The 16,697-nt window shown below is 35.6% G+C and overlaps 1 protein-coding gene and 1 long non-coding RNA gene across 3 annotated transcripts; both read left to right on the forward strand.

The window, feature by feature from the left end:
• Positions 1 to 340: 340 nt before the first annotated feature.
• LOC133315475 (uncharacterized) lies at positions 341 to 8,734 on the forward strand. Of its 2 annotated transcripts, none has more exons than XR_009752093.1 (5): positions 341 to 800; positions 910 to 1,060; positions 1,490 to 1,545; positions 1,644 to 2,164; positions 8,185 to 8,734. It is a non-coding gene; the product is annotated as an uncharacterized LOC133315475 (long non-coding RNA). The 2 variants fall into 2 exon arrangements; XR_009752092.1 differs by lacking the exon at positions 8,185 to 8,734 and adding an exon at positions 3,746 to 4,067.
• A 999-nt stretch (positions 8,735 to 9,733) lies between these two features.
• Positions 9,734 to 16,312, forward strand: LOC133315464 (protein STRICTOSIDINE SYNTHASE-LIKE 6-like). Its single transcript, XM_061517091.1, has 4 exons — positions 9,734 to 10,224; positions 12,204 to 12,511; positions 14,493 to 14,625; positions 16,034 to 16,312. Exons 1-4 carry the CDS (start codon positions 9,748 to 9,750, stop codon positions 16,310 to 16,312), a joined length of 1,197 nt encoding a protein of 398 aa, XP_061373075.1. The 5' UTR covers positions 9,734 to 9,747.
• Positions 16,313 to 16,697: the final 385 nt, after the last annotated feature.

Raw genomic sequence — 16,697 nt, forward strand, 5'->3', positions numbered from 1 at the left:
TCACATATACCCATGTGGTTTCTTATTTTTTACAAAGCACAGGAGCATATGTGATAGAAAAAAAATCACAGGGGCATAAATGATTCTGAAGCAAACTACAGGAGCATTGACGAACTTTTCCCTCTAATAAAATAAAAGAAGTGAAATGAATTCAAAAATAATAATATAATATTATATTTATTATAATTTTTTTTTTTTTTTTGGAGATACAAGAAAAACTAAATGTTATGTTTACGTGTTCCAGGATGAGAGTAATAAACTCCCATCATAAATTGTATGTTTTTGTGGTCCAACTCCAACCATCGACACAGTGCTTAAAAAAAAATAAAGAAATTAAAGATCTTTACTCATGATTTCCACTGCAGGGTTTTACCCCTTGAAATCAACATTCAACAACGTCTGAAGGTGGTGGGGGAAAAGCTACTGATCGAGGGTTCCCGAAAATCCTACAGAAGAAGTATTGATCATGGTGATTGCTTCCGGTGTGTTTCCCTCCACTATAATCTTTCTAATTCCTAAATTCCATAGCTCCCCAAAAGCTCTGCATGTAGGGGTGTGCAATCCCCAATATGATACCAATAGCCCCCCAACCAATTTCCGGAAGGATGCCTCCACAGCCAGCACTATTAGTGTTGTTTTGTATTTATGAATAACTAATACAGGGTGATCATTATTTCTCCAAGACCAGAGGAACCAACTCCAGACAAAAAAGATGGAAATGGGATCATACCCGTCAAGGAATGACCAATTTCTAATCAGGCAGGCAGGCAGGACTTGAGCCAGTCTGAATCTTGAAGAAGGTAAAAATTAGAGTTTCCTAAATTTGGATTCCAGACATTCCATACTGTTTTTGCATACTTACAATCAATCTCTTAACACATACATGAATGAAAATTTCATTTTGGTCAGGACACCATTGGCAGTTAGCACTTCCTCCAGTCCAGATGGTTTATATGCGAGCTCTGGTAGGCAACCGATTAAGTAGCACTAACCAGATGAAAGTCTTTATTCTTTGTGGGGCCCCTTCCACTTCCACAAAAGACTCCAGATGTTATCCGAGGTATGGTAACTGAACCCCCATCTTAAGTTATTGTACGCTGTTTCGACTACATAATGTCGTAAGGACTTGTCCTTCCATTGAATATTGTCTTCACCATCCAGAGCACTTGGAATTAGAGTGGCTCGAATCTTTTCTAAAATATCACGATCTAAGAAATTCTCCAAATAGAAGAAGTTCCAGGAGCAATTATCCTCCTCCACCAGGTTCTTGATCCGCAACTGTTGATCTTGGAGTTGGACATTCACTGTTGAAAAACTCAGATTTAGAATCAAGACCAAGCCAATTATCTGTCCAGAATCTAATTGATGCCCCATCCTCGATCTCCCAAACCTGATCTTACAATGAAGGCTCACAAATTCTTGCTAGCATATCTTCCTTCCAGTATCTTAAGAATCTTTGTTAAAAAAAATTGTTACTCCTTTGTTACAGGCTTTCGTGTCTCTGCCTCACGGAGGCTTTTAATTTCAACAAAAGAGCTCAAACTGGTAAGTAAATGTTTTTTTTTTTTTTTAATATATATTTCTCTAACCCACTTTGAAAGCAAGTACTGAGAAAGACGACCTTATATATACTATAATGACAGGTTCTAAATCAGACAGCATTCTCTTTCTCGAAAAAGCTCTTTTGTGCTGCAATGAACCCACTCGCTGAAACTCCTCATCGCTGAGTTCATCGTAGCAATTACTTGGCAGAAGCGGAGAAGGGTAGACTTCCGAAGCTCGGCCAAATTGGGTGAGGAGGGCGATGGAGAGGACCAAACCCAGGACGAACATAGGGCCAATCCCACTTTTGCTAAAGATTTATGAGAGGAGGAGGATTGTGACAATGGAGATGAAGAGGGCTTTCATTGATCTTTTCATTTTCAGAACTCTATCATGTGCTGCTACGATGGAGCTTTTGATTGGGGTGAAAGACAGTGGAAGGAGGAGCACTAGCGCAACCAGAAAATTCAATCACATGGTTAACCTTTTTATCTTTTGAAAGTGCATGCAAACGTTCATGATGAGCATAAGCATGAGTCCATTAATAAATGCTTCACAAGATTTACAAGCATCATACAATCCCAAGAAGTGTTTTGCGAGATTCCAACAGCCTATTCATTTGGTACGAAGAGGCTTATCTTACAATTCCATATTTAGATTTACTAGGTGTTTGTATGAAGGCTTATATTCGAAATGCAGAGGGATTTTGACTGAAATCATGCACTTGATTTATTTTACTTCCTACAATGCAGCTTGGATTGCTTATATTTTCATGTATTTGAATGATTTTTCATTATATGGGGGGATTTTACCGTAGTTGATATTTATCACTCAAGTTACTGGAATGTTGTGGGCTTCAATCGAGGGCTTAAAATCTTTTAGGGGTCTTTGTTCAGTAGTGGACATTATATAGTTTTGTTAAGATGATTTGTCACCATTCTGCTCTGGAGGAAATTATGTACATGGAAGTAGAGGGTGGTTCAATGCTTTTGTCAGTGAAGCCATTCTTCTACTGAGACCATATTTGGTTCAATGGACATATTTCTTTCAGAGATTCCAAGCTAACCTGCATACTGTTTGCTTTTCTGATCATAATGTGATTGCTAATAGAATGAATCCTATATTACATTTGTAGCGTAATGTTTTATGGCTGCAGAGCTGTACAAATTGCACATAATATATTGGACTTGATCACAAACAACTTAACGCAAGGGGATTTCTTTATCAAACTTTTTTTTATTTTTTTTGTATAAATTCTTTATCAAACTTTTAAAAGCATGCATTCCTACATAGATTAAGTTTGAAGAAGTAGGTCTGAGCGTTTCGTTTAATTATTTGAATAAAGAAAAAGACTAACAATGGGGACAGGAGCAACATGATTTGTTTGGATCTCTTATGATTAAGAACAGAATGCTAAGTCTTTAGGGCTGTATATATGGTGTGATCTGCTAATCATTATATTATTAAAATCATTCCCAGGGTTATGTTAATTTGAAAGAAGTTACTTCACATCAAGAACGGGTTCAGGTGATTGGTTTAAGACAATGATTAGGTTAAGAAAATCAAAAGATGGCAGATCTAAGAAAGCAAAGGTGCATTCAGGCTATTACTGCTTGCATGCAAGCTTTCAGATCGCATTTTAGAAGCTTATATGATTGCCAGCTAAGTTTACATAATACTATTAAACTAAATTGCAGAGTTTTTGCTATATTTTGCACTAGGTCATTCAAGATATATCTCTTTGGGCAGGGCATTGCAAAATGTCATTAAATCAATGTGGAGTGTGCTTAATCTTATAACTTAAGTGCTAAAGTGTAATTGGACAAATAAATTAACATGGCAAAGTGCAATTGGCCCATTTTTTCCCCACCATTTTACTAAACTCATGTTCACTGGATTAGGAGCTCCAGTTATGTCTATTTCTAATATCAATCTTCCCCGCTTCCCAAACAATAGAAAAAAGTGTACTTCTATGCATAAGAAAGTAATGATTAGATGTTGGGTTTTAGGCATCATTAAGTGTAGTGTTTTGTGTAAAAGGTGCTTGAATAATATCTGATAATGATTTGAATTCCTACCTCGCCATGAAAGGCAGTAAATTTGCTCCTTTAATTGCTATAGGCTTGGCAAGTGGAACTATTTCTATCATTATTACTGTGATACCTATACTTATTTGTGTCTTCCAATCCCTTTTGCATGATAGTGTCCAGGCTTCAGCATCAGGTAGAGCACGGAGAGATGCTGCAGCAAGGGCTATGCAGGGTTGGCACTCACAATGTCTCCTTGGCAATGGTGAAGTTAGTGATCCTATTATTAAGTTCTGGTTATATTTTGATGGTGTGGTATATGTTCTCCTCAATCCCTTAACCCTACCCTCATTAGCCGAGATTTGATATATATATATATATATAGGGATAGGATCCTTTGACACCAAATCTTAACCGTTGATTTCCGCGAATCAACAGTTATCATTTATTGGAATAAATGATAACCGTTGATTGGCGGAAATCAATGGTTAAGATTTGATGTCAAATTTCAAAGTTTGACACTGGTGTCAAAGGATCCTGCCCCATATATATATCAACATCAACATCAACAACACCTTTATCCCAAATTAATTGAGGTCGGTGGTAGATGAACCCAAATAAAAGATGCGAAAGGGTTTAGATAAAAAATAAAAATAAATAAATAAAATAGTAATAATATATATATATATATATATATATATATATATATAAAAGTGATAAAAGAAGGGGAAAAGAAGAAAGGGGGGAGATGAAGAGGAAAAAGGACTAAAAAGGGACTATCTGGAACATAGGAATGACAACGGGTCTAACCTTCCACTATGCTTATAGCTTTTCTCCATTTCGTTCTAAGGCACATCGTCCGCCAATCTATATCCCAATCCATTAAGTCTTGCTTTACTACCTTTCCTCAAGTAAGTTTCGGTCTACCTCTACCTTTCTTTGTGTTGAGCTCTTGGTAACAAACTTTTGTTCTTACGGGAGCATCTAGGGGCCTTTTCATTACGTGCCCAAACCACCTTAATCTATGTTCTCTCATCTTTTCAGCCACCGGTAGTACTCCTATCTTTCGTCGAATATCTTCATTTCTCATCTTATCCATCCTCGTGTAACAATAAAACAATCAACCTTAACATCCTCATTTCTGCTACTCCCATTTTATGCTCATGTTGCCTATTTGCTGGCCAACATTCAGCTCTATATAGCATTGCAGGCCTTACGCTATTCTATAGAATTTTCCTTTTAACTTAAGGGGGATTTTGCGTTCACACAAAAACCCAGATGCACTACGTCATTTCATCTACTTGCTCTGATTCTATGATTTACATCCTCATCAATCTCTCCACCTTTTTGCATTTTTCTAAAAGCATCTTTCTTGGGTACCTCTTGACCAAGTAGATGCACGAGATCTTGGTCTTCATCTTTTGCCAGAGAAAACTCACTTCAAATACTCAGTTTTGTTTCGACTTAACGTGGTTCCTTTATATTCCAACGTCCTTCTCCATAATTCAAGTTTTCTATTAACACCGTCTTTGTTCTCATCAATAAGCACAATATCATCTACAAAAAGCATACACCATGGCACTTCCTCTTGAATATCTTTTGTTAGTTCATCCATAACTAAGGCAAGGAGATAAGGACTTAGAGCCGAACCTTGGTGTACACCTACTGTGATAGGAAAATAATTTGATGTTCCATTACAAGCTTTCACACATGTAGTAGCCCCATCATACATATCCTTGATTGCCTTTACATAATTTGATGCTACTTTTTTCTTCTGAAGAACCCACCATAAAACTTCCCTTGGAACCCTATCATATGCTTTCTCAAGATCTATGAACACCATATGTAAGTCCTTCTTTTCTCGATATCTTTCCATTAATTGTCGCATCAAGAAAATGGCTTCCATGATACATCTTCCTGGCATAAATCCAAATTGATTTACAGAAATCTTGGTATATCTCCTCAAGCGATGTTCATAGTATAGCTCATTAGCTTAATGCCTCTATAGTTAGAATAATTCTGTTTATCTCCCTTGTTTTTGTAAATAAGCATAATCATACTTTTCCTCCATGCATCAGACATCTTATTTATCTGAAGAATCTTATTGAAAATATTGGTCAACCATTTTATTGCCACATCACCCAGGCCTCTCCACACTTACTAGGGACACCATCAGGTCCCAAGGCTTTATTAGTCTTCATCCTCTTTAAAGCCTCCTTAACTTCATGTGTATTCATTCTGCGCACAAATCTTCTATTCAAATCATCATAAGCATCCTCCAAGTCCACCTCGCTTTTATCGCCATCCCATTAAACAGCTTGTTAAAGTAGTTCATCCATCTTTCATTTACATCTTTATCTCTCACCAAAAGTTTTTGATTTTCATCCTTGATGCATCTAACTTGGGTGAGGTCTATACTTTTCTTATCCCTTATTTTTGCAAGTTTATGTATACCTTTGTCACCATCCTTGCTCCCAAGATTTTTATATAAATCGGCGAAAACCTTGCCTTTAGCTTCCCGCACTGCTTTCTTTGCATTTTTTTTCACCAATCTAAACTTTTGCAAGTTCTCTTTATTGGGACTTTTATGCAAAGATCTAAAGCATTCTTTCTTCTGTTTAATTGCCTCTTGCACCTCTCCATTCCACCACCATGTTTCCTTTGTATGAAATCCATTTCCTTTGCTTTCTCCCAACACTCTCCTTCCCATGTTCTGAATACACATAGCATCTCATTCCATATTGCATTTGCTCCTCCATCAAACTCCCAAGGTCCTTCATGCAACATTCTTTCATTGAAATCTTTCTCTTTTTCCTCCTTAAGCTTCCACCATCTTATCCTTGGGTTCTGGGCCCTCTTCCTCATTGTGAGTACTTTGTTGAACCGAACCTCCAGGACTACCAGCTTATGTTGCGTAGCGACACACTCTCCAGGGTAGACCTTACAGTCGACACAAGAAGTTCTATCTTCTCTTCTTGCCAAAAAGAAATCAATCTGACTATGATTATGACCACTATGATATGTGATTAGATGTGACTCCCTTTTTCGAAAAAAGGTGTTCGCTAGCATCAAATCGTAGGCTAGTGCAACATTCAAGATATCTTCTCCAGTCTCGTTTCTCATCCCATAGTCAAAACCTCCATGAACTCTATCAAAACCTTCATTGCTTTTACCAACATGACCATTTCGATCTCCTCCTAAGAAAATCTTCTCCTCTCGTGGTATCCCTCTCAAAACCTCCTCCAAGTCTTCCCAAAATTGGCTGTTATCATTTGATTGTAATCCAACTTGGGGCGCATACACACTGAGGATATTCAAGATTAAATCACCCACTACCAGCTTAATCAGAATAATCCTGTCGCCTTTCCTTTTGACGTCAACAACTTTATCTCTGAAACTTTTATCGATCATAATTCCAACACCATTTCGACTCTTGTTTATACCTGTGTACCATAACTTGAAACCAGTTCCATCCATTTCCTTGGCCTTTTCTCCAACCCATTTAGTTTCCTACAAGCAAACAATATTCACTTTTCTTCTAGCAAAAACATCTGCTAACTCCCTCAATTTACCCGTTAAGGTTCCTATGTTGCAGCTTTCCAAGTTGAGTAATTGGCTTACTAGTGCATTCCATATTTCAAACAATCATCTTGGCATATTTTTTGCTCCTACCTTGTATTCGTCTAATTTAAAGAATTTTAATTAATGCGGGTTGTCAGATTGCCTTCAACAATTGATCCTCATCGGACTTCAGCACTGGTGACACTGCATGGACAATTGTTTGTTCGTGTCCCATTTGAACAACCAGAATAGAGATGGCTGATTGATTCATTCCTATCTCATTTACCATGTTTTATAGGATAGTTGATATAACAACCTCATGATGTAGAAATTTTAAAGAGGTTGGGCTGATGCATAAATATGTAATAGGTAAAATTTAAAAATAACAACTTTGTTAAAGTGTGAATTAATTAAAAGGGTATGTTAAATAAGGGTTAATCTTTTCTCATTTTACATGAGAAAAGATTCTCATGTTATACACACAATTAAAATGTGGGTCCCATTTTTATTTTTGTGTCTTTTCACTTTTTTGTGGACCCCACTTATGTATTGAATGTGTAGCATAAGAAAATTTTCTCATGTAAAATGAGAAAATTAATCCCCGTTAAATAAATATATTTTGGTACAATATTATAAATTGGAAGTTGAATGCTATATTGAAAAGGACATCTTAAAAACTTAGCAAAGTTTTGTTAAATGTGTCATATTGTGATTGAAGAATTTGTGAGATTTTGTTTGTAGCAAAATAGAACGTGATACAACATGGCATAAGTTGTTAGTGAATTACAAACTTAAGATTCCAAAATTTAGTATTGAAATTATTATCATAAGAGTCTGGGACGGTGTAATTTGTGTCTCTTTTCTTTTTCTTTTTTGTTACATAGGACGATGTACTACGGCTAATCGTAGTTGGAATCCCAGCAAAGACTTGTTGGTATTGTATGATACTTGTAAATCTTGTGAACCATTTATCAATGGTCTCATGCTCATGCTCTTGAATGTTTGCATGCACTTTCAAAAGATAAAAACGTTAACTTGTGATTGAATTTTCTAGTTGCGCTAGTGCTTCTCCTTCCACCGTCTGCCACCCCCAGTCAAAAGCTCCACTATAGCAGCACATGACAGTTCTGAAAATTAAAAGATCAATGAAAGCCCACTTCATCTTCATTGTCACAGTCCCACTCCTCTAATGGATCTTTAGCAATTGTGGGAGTGGCCTTATGTTCGTCTTGGATTTGGTTGTCTCCATCGCCCTCCTCACCAAGTTCGGTAGAGCTTTGGAAGCCTACCCTCGTCTGCCTCTACCAAGTAATTGTTATGATGAACTCAGCGATAGAAGTTTCAGTGGGTTGTTGAAGTATTCATTGCACAGCACAGAAGAACTTTTTCAAGAAAGAGAATGCTCACATGATACGGGCTTTTGGGGAGTTAGTTTAAGACAAGTGTCTTTTAGTTCAAATTGATCGACATGTTTTATGAATAATAATTTTAGTTGCTGGCATGTGTCACTTCTCTTGTTTGGTTGAAGATTGTTCTGAAGTCAAGTAGTATTATTATTTTGCAATCACAGCCTTCGCAATATTAATTATATGAGTGTTGTTCTGAAGTCAAGTATTATTATTTTGCAATCACTGCCTTCACAATATTAATTATATGCAGTGTTCTCTCATGCCTCCCCTCCAAAATTCTTCATTTATGTCTCTACTTATGTCTATTTCTAATACTCCCCAAACAATAGAAAAAAGTGTAAAGGAAAGTAATGATTAGATGTTGAGTTTTAAGCATCATTGACTGTAGTGTTTTGTGTAAAAGGTGCTTGAACAATATCTGATAATGATTTGAATTCCTACCTCGTCGTGAAAGACAGTAAATTTCCTCCTTTAATTGCTTTAGCCTTTGCAAGTGGAAGTATTTCTATCATTATTACTGTAATACATATACTTATTTGTGTCTTGCAATCCCTTTTGCATGATAAGCGTGTCCAGGCTTCAGCATCAGGTAGAGCAGCAGAGGGCGCTAGTGAAATATTTTATGATTAGTCGAAGAAACAGATATAGATAATATTTTTATTTTTATTTTTATTTGTTGTTAAAGTGAGTATAATTTTTCTTGTATCTTTGATTGGCCAATACCAAATGGTGAACCTGCAATCTGCCAATTTTTTTTTTTTTTTTTTGGGCACAATTGAGGGGCATGGCTCTAGAAAGCAGTCAACGACGGGAAGAAGAAAAAAACAACAGAACCAGGAAAGTGATAAATAAAATGACATGGAAGGTATTCACCAAAAAAAATAAAAAAATAACAAGTAAGGTAAATGATAAAAAAGAAGTCCATGGGGTTAAATAATTTGTAAGCAAACTACATCGGGTTTTTGAATTTTTCAAAAAAAATAAAAATAAAAAAATTCTTGAGGAACCTACAACAGAGGGCGCTAGTGAAATATTTTATGATTAGGCGAAGAAACAGACATTGGTAATATTTTAATTTTTATTTATTGGTAAAGTGAGTATAATTTATTCTTGTATCTTTGATTGGCCAATGCCAAATGGTGAAACAGTCATTCTTTCTACCTCGTTCTGTAGCGTATCACTTTTAATCCTTAATAATTATAACCAGAATGTCCGAGTCAAGCCGTGTCGGCTCAGCTTCTTCTTCATTTCCTGATCACTCCGATTTTCAGAGCCCAACAAAGAGAAGAACAAGAAAAAGATCATGCCTTTTAACAGTGTCCTTTGTCATCACTTTCCCGGTAGTGGTGGCTGCAGTTCTCTACCGGCTCGACCGGTTCGAACCGGCTCAGTTCCCGGTCGACGAGTTGAGCCGGCGAACCGTGACCGTTCCTGCTCGAAACTCGCGCATGCGAAAAGGATCCGAAGTTGTTGCGATGGGAGAGGTGTCGGGACCCGAAGACTTGGCTTACGATAAGGAGAGTGGTGTCATCTACACGGGTTGTGATGATGGGTGGATCAAGCGAGTCACGGTGAAGGATTCCGCGTCTGACTCGGTTGTTGAAAACTGGGTCAACACGGGTGGAAGACCACTTGGACTTGCTTTTGGAAAAAACGGTGACATCATAGTTGCCGACGCCAATAAGGTATATAGCAACATGGTATCTCTCTCATTTAATTTGCTGAAAAGGTTGTTACATCTACCTATCTATCTTTCAATAAAAATTAAAGAAATGAATTTTTATTGAAATTTACGAATACTTATAATTTATAAACAGAGATTGATACAAAAAAATTTAAAAAATAAAATAAAATATTTTAAAAAATTCAAAGGTGTTCGGAATACTAAAAGCATCATAAAAAAATAAAATATTAATTGTTGTTTAATAAGTATAAGATTTAAACTAGAGTAATATTCTAATGAACCGAACAAAGTTTACAAAATCTTTTAAATATAACTTTTTTCCTTTTGATTAAATTTTTAAATCTAGTGTGCGTGTGTATGTGTTTGAATTATTTAATTTTAAAAAATTATTTTTGCAAGCTTATTGAGAGGACTTTTAAAACAATATTCATTTCCCATGATTTGATAACTAAATACATGTGTAATCAGGAAAGAAAATTATTTGGTGTTATGGTAAGTAAGGGTGTAAATAGGCTATACATGTCTAACAAATGTGCTATCCTTATGTTGTTTGCTACAATATTCACATAATGAAAAGGAGTAAAAGACAACACTCAACTGTAATTAAAACTAGTAGACTTAAAACTTGTTATTGCTTCATCCATTAACGTGTGCTTTGCATCGCTTTAGCAAGATTTTACAATTAACTAATGATCATGAGCATCACATGTTAACATACAATTTCAGCACTTTAGACAAGTTTGGAAATTCAAACTAAACATCTTAGACGATGTGTTTAAATTGGAATTTCAAAATTCTAAGGTGTGTAAATTTTATATGGAAAAATTGTTTGTTGTTTCAAAACATACAATATTATGTCGCTTTATTCATTTTAAATAAAATGATAGTGTTTCACTCAATAAGTTAAAAATTCCTCCAATAATCTCTCACTATCCCATCTTTCATTGTATGGCAAATCTCTTTCTCTCAGAAATACTTTTCTCATTGTAAATGTAACTATTTTATATGTAAGCTAAGGCTACTATTATGTTGAGTAGTTTAAATTTTTTTTATTTTTTTTTGAGATATTTTAACCGTTTTATCGCTTTGCGACTAGTCTGATTCTGTGCAGATCCTGGAATTAAAGCTCTAAATCTCTTTCAAAAAACGGTACTGGAGAGGATTAAATACATACTCTTACTCTCTGCTCAATTCTCCAACACCCAACCGAATTACCATAAATTAGTGTGAGTAGTTTAAATGACACTAGTTGCTGGCGAAAATTATACAAGCCAAAATTATATTAATAGAAACACCAGTGGCCAACATGTCTTTTCTGCGTAACTTTTTTAAGTCCAACTTTGAATATATTTATGAAAGTGAAAGGTTCAGAAAATGTTTGATATATGTGAGAATCAATTTTATTAAATTGAAGTTAAATTTAATATATTAGGATTGAATTATGGCTTTTTGACCTTTTTGATGCAAAATATAAGACAAATTACTAGTTTAACTCGTTTGGCAAATTATTTACCAATCTAATACGAGTAAAATGCACAAGGAGAGTGTATGTGTTTAAGTCAGGTATCATTCTCATGCGTTATTTGTACAAAAGTCAAAACACGTCTGTCAAATATCACGTTTTGCAAGATGCACATGACTTGCGTATGCCACTTGAACATGCACTATTGCCCTGATTTTTGCAAGTTGCACATGGAGGTGATGCAAAATGAAATGCACATACATCCTATGCATGTTGCACTTTCATTAAATTGGTAAATAATTTGACAAAATAGTTAAACCAGTCATATTTTACATTTTTGCATCACAAGGGTAAAAAATCCTCGAATTTCTGTATGAATAAACAAATACTCATGTTAGTAATACATTACTTTTTTATTTTTTTCTCTTTATTGGAGTTTAAAGTCGTGGTTACTTTATTTATTGGAGATTATTTGATTATTGGTCTGAATATTATCGGGTATTTAATTAATGACACAGGGACTGGTGAGAGTGACAAGGGAAAAGAAGGTTGAGGTGCTGGCAGATGAGGTTGAGGGCTTGAAATTCAAATTAACAGATGGTGTTGATGTAGCAGATGATGGTAATATATATTTCACAGACGCTTCATACAAATACAACGTAAAGGATTACGTCTTTGACATCTTAGAAGGCAAACCTCATGGTAGATTCATGAACTATAATCCAGCAACAAAGAACGTAACCTTGCTTGCCCGTAACCTCTACTTTGCCAATGGAGTTGCAGTCTCACCAGATCAAAATTTCGTGGTCTTCTGTGAAACTGTCCTGTGAGTAGTGCTAGCTTAAAGTATCCACTCTTACATAAATATACTATGAAAATCATTAATATAAGGTTCACCCAATTAATTAATTTGATAAATTGAATTAATTGTATTATATGGTATTACTATTCAAATTTCACCGTCCACATTCTCTAATAAAAAATTAAAAAATAAGTTTAAATCAGCACAAGAAAAATAAAAATAAAAATAAAAAATGAGTGTGTCAGTTTAAGCTTTTGGATTGATTTGGTTTTTTATACCATTGATTTTCTTTTTATACTAAAGCTTGTGCTTTATTTATAAAAAATCAGTTCAAGCCAAAATCTTAAGACGTTGGGTGAAGCTACATTAATGATTTTATATCTCTCTAACACACCCTCTCATGCAAGAGTTATTTGAGCTTGAAACGTAAATATTGCATAGGCCATTTTTTGGTCTACCTTGTGTGGTACAGGCCCATTTTTTATTTATCTTGTGCTTACTTAATTGCACCACAAAGTGAGAGCGATGAGGATCGAACTCGTGACCATTTGGTTCACTTCGGCTGTTATACCATGTAACTATTTCAACCCAAAACCTTAAGGCAATGGGTTAGGCTGCATTAATGATTTTTATATTTCTCTAACACACCACCTAATGTAAGAGCCATTTAGGCTTGAAGCGTGGATATTGCACATATCCTTTTTTTTTTCATCCATCTCCTTAAGATTTTTGATTAAAATAGTTTTTTTCATGGTATTAGAGCTAAAGTGACCAAGTGGTCACGAGTTTGATCCTTTGTGCCTTCCACTTTGTGATGGAATTAAGTAGCATAAGGTAAACCAAAAAATGGGTCTGTGCAATATTTATGCTTCAAGTCAAAAAGCACTTACACGAAAGGGTGTGATAGAGAGAGATAAAAATCATTAATGTAGTCTTACTCATCGCTTTAAGGTTTTGAGATGAAATAGTTCTTTACACCTTGTGCTGCACAGATTTATTTTTTTGTTTACCTTGTGCTACTTAATTCCACCACAAAGTGAGGGCCGGTGAGGATCGAACTCGTGACCACTAGGTCACTCCAGCTCTGATACCATGTAAAGAACTAATTCAACCCAAAAGTTTAAACTATTGGATAAGATTACATTAATAATTTTATATTTTTCTGACACGTCTCCTCATACAAGAGCTCATTGAGCTTGAAGTGTGGACAATACACCAGGCCCCTCCTATCTGTGCTAAGAAACTCCACAATATTTAATTATATTTTATTTTAAAATAGGAACAGTGAGGATCGAACTCATGATCACTTCGTCATGTCGATTCTGATACCATGTAAAGAATCACTTCAACCCAAAAATTTAAGATGTTGGGCGATACCATATTAATAATTTTATATCTCTCTAACAAAACTTGTATGTGATGAATTTTTCTATAGTTTTATATTATATCTCTATGATATTATTTGAATTTGATCTTAAGTCTAACGCCATGTATAATTCTGAAAGTTATTTGACTATACTTATTTCGGAACAGTAACCAAAATGCTACGTTTTGTCAAATTTTTTACCCAAATACCACGCGAACAGTATTTTTTACCAGACTGTCACGTGTCATAATTTGCTACCATTGGTAGCGAATTTCGTGGGCAATAATTTCGTGACACGTGGTTATATTGCAGACCAAATTCGCTACCAGTAGTAGCGAATTATGACACGTCAGCTTTTTCCTGCGAAAGTGTGCCACGTGTCAAAAAATCATTCGCGAACATAATTTGCTACACAGTGTAGCGAATTACGTCCTGCTTGACACGTGTTCTGACGTGACATAATTCGCTACACTGTGTAGCGAATTATTTGCAAGCATATTTCGCTATACAGTGTAGCGAATTATCTCACGTGGCATTCTGGAAAAATTTACTTTTGACATGGTAAGCTGATAATTTTTTTGACCACGCATGACAAAATGGTTATTGTTCCACTTATTTCCGAGTGTGCTGATTCTGCAGGAGGAGGTGCAGAAAGTTTTACATACAGGGTCCTAAAAAAGGATTGATAAGTGAATTTTGTCGTGACCTTCCTGGCATGCCGGATAATATTCATTATGTTGGGGGAGGGAAGTATTATATTGGCATGGCCACGGTAAAGTAGTCCTCAACTTCATTATTTATACTTTAGTATCATTAAGTAGTCTAATATTCAGTTTTGCATAAAGGAAAAAATAAATTTATGTGTTATGTTCAGGTGTACAACTAAGCACTGCATTACCACCATAACTTAACTAAATAAATAATCATGTCATTTGGTTTGTAGTTATGCAAAATGAAATCCATACTGAACCAAAATTAAGTGGAATATGGTTTAATGAATTGACCCTGGGGCGTTTGGTACGAGAGATATTTTTTTTATCGAGAAAAAAAAAGTTACCGAGAATATGGCATGATTTTTTTTATCTCAGGCAAGTTACAAATAGGTATTTGATAGGCTAAAATTTTTGCTGAAAATATTGAGTTATTTTTATAATGTCATGTTTGGTTGGTTGTGAAATATGTGAGAACGTGGAATAAAATTACAAAAATACCCATTGTGTTTGAATATTTGTTGCCCTCCTCATATCATGGAATACTTTCAAAGCCTCAATGCAATACCCATTCCGAACATAGCCAGCCATCATTGAGTAACAAGAAATGATGTCTCTCCCTGGCATTTCATCAAACAAACTCCTTGCAGCAACAACATCACCAGATTAGGCATAACCATCGATCATAGTTGCCCAACTGACCAAATTCCTTTCTGGCATTTCATCAAACAATGCTTGAGCATCCTCCATCCTCCCATGCTTTACACAACCATCAAACATTTTGCTCAAAGAAACCGAGTATCTCTCAGGCATCTTAAGAAACAAATTCCAAGCAAACTCAAGCCCATCTTCACATCTCAATACCCTCTAATCATTGAATTCCAAGAAATGAAATTCTTCTCCTCTGGTAGCATACCATCAAACAACTCACGTGCTCTTTCAACCACACACCACAATGGCTTTATACCACACTCAAACGCAGTGTTGTTTGCACACGCACTTCGCAGTAACTTGCACTTTGAGCTGCATACCAGGCAAAATAACGAAGACGGAGACGAAGGAGTAGATCTATTTGGATGACCATGAAGTGTTTTTGGCCACAAATTTTATAAACACACAAGGGCATTTCTGCCACAAATTTTATAAGCAAGATTCTCGGTTGATTGGATAAATTAAATACCAACCTTCAAATTGCATTTTTTTTAGCCAGTGTCTAGTTGAAAAAAAATTCCGTGGGAAACATTTTAGACCTGTATTTTTCAACTTATCTCGTACCAAACATGGTAAACATATTTTCTCCACCCCACTTTTTCAACGATTCTATCAAAATCTTCTTACCAAACACCCCTAGATCTCTCCAAAATTATAGTTTTGAGTAAAATTGAAAATCAACTAACTCACTTGACTTGAACCCAAACAGATATTTGTGTCTTGTTGACTGATTAATGTTTTTTGTTGTGTTAATGGCAGTCCTTAACTAGTGAATTGGATTTAGCACTTAGATACCCATTCATTCGGAAAGTTGCTGCAATGGTTGCAAAGTATATAGGAAGAGTACAAGTAGAGAAGAGTGGAGGAGTTCTAGTTGTGGATCTGGAAGGAAAACCAAAAGCACACTATTATGATCTCGAATTATCATTAATTGCAAGTGGGATCCCAATTGGAAATCATATATATTGTGGCTCCATTACGTATCCCTTTATAATACGTCTTGATGTGGATAAATATCCTGCCCTTCCCTCAAAATGAACAACAAAGAACATCTCTGCCAGACGAGATTGCTTAAAAAATGGGGCAACGCTGTGAATTTGAATGTGAAAACAACTTTACTTGTTAAGGGTGGCATGAATTTAATAAAGCCCACCACCCCAAAAACTCTGGACCAACTTGCATGTACTTGTCCATCGCTAGTTGAGTAGTTAGTTATTTAAATTTAATAGGAAATATATTGTCATGTGCAATGATTTTAGTGTAAAACAATTTGTTTACATTAATTATTAAAGTAGTTAAATATAGGCTTGGCAAATAGAAGCTAACCTATCGGGTTGGCTCGTGACCCGGCTAAAATGAGTCGGGTTGGATTAGGAAAAATGAGTTAGTAACTCGAGTCAGCCCGACTCGTTTCAGTTCGAAA

Source organism: Gastrolobium bilobum, unplaced genomic scaffold, assembly GCF_033153095.1.
Source record: "Gastrolobium bilobum isolate Gb01-03AN ecotype WA unplaced genomic scaffold, APGP_CSIRO_Gbil_v1 utg2803, whole genome shotgun sequence".
NCBI lineage: Eukaryota > Viridiplantae > Streptophyta > Magnoliopsida > Fabales > Fabaceae > Gastrolobium > Gastrolobium bilobum.

What these genes read in the sequence shown, in the direction of transcription:
- LOC133315464 (XM_061517091.1), top strand. Translation starts at nt 9,748, where the DNA reads ATGTCCGAGTCAAGCCGTGTCGGCTCAGCTTCTTCTTCATTTCCTGAT. An exon ending in TAGTTGCCGACGCCAATAAG is followed by an intron (nt 10,225 to 12,203) that starts GTATATAGCAAC and finishes TTAATGACACAG; the next exon opens with GGACTGGTGAGAGTGACAAG. An exon ending in ATTATATTGGCATGGCCACG is followed by an intron (nt 14,626 to 16,033) that starts GTAAAGTAGTCC and finishes TGTTAATGGCAG; the next exon opens with TCCTTAACTAGTGAATTGGA.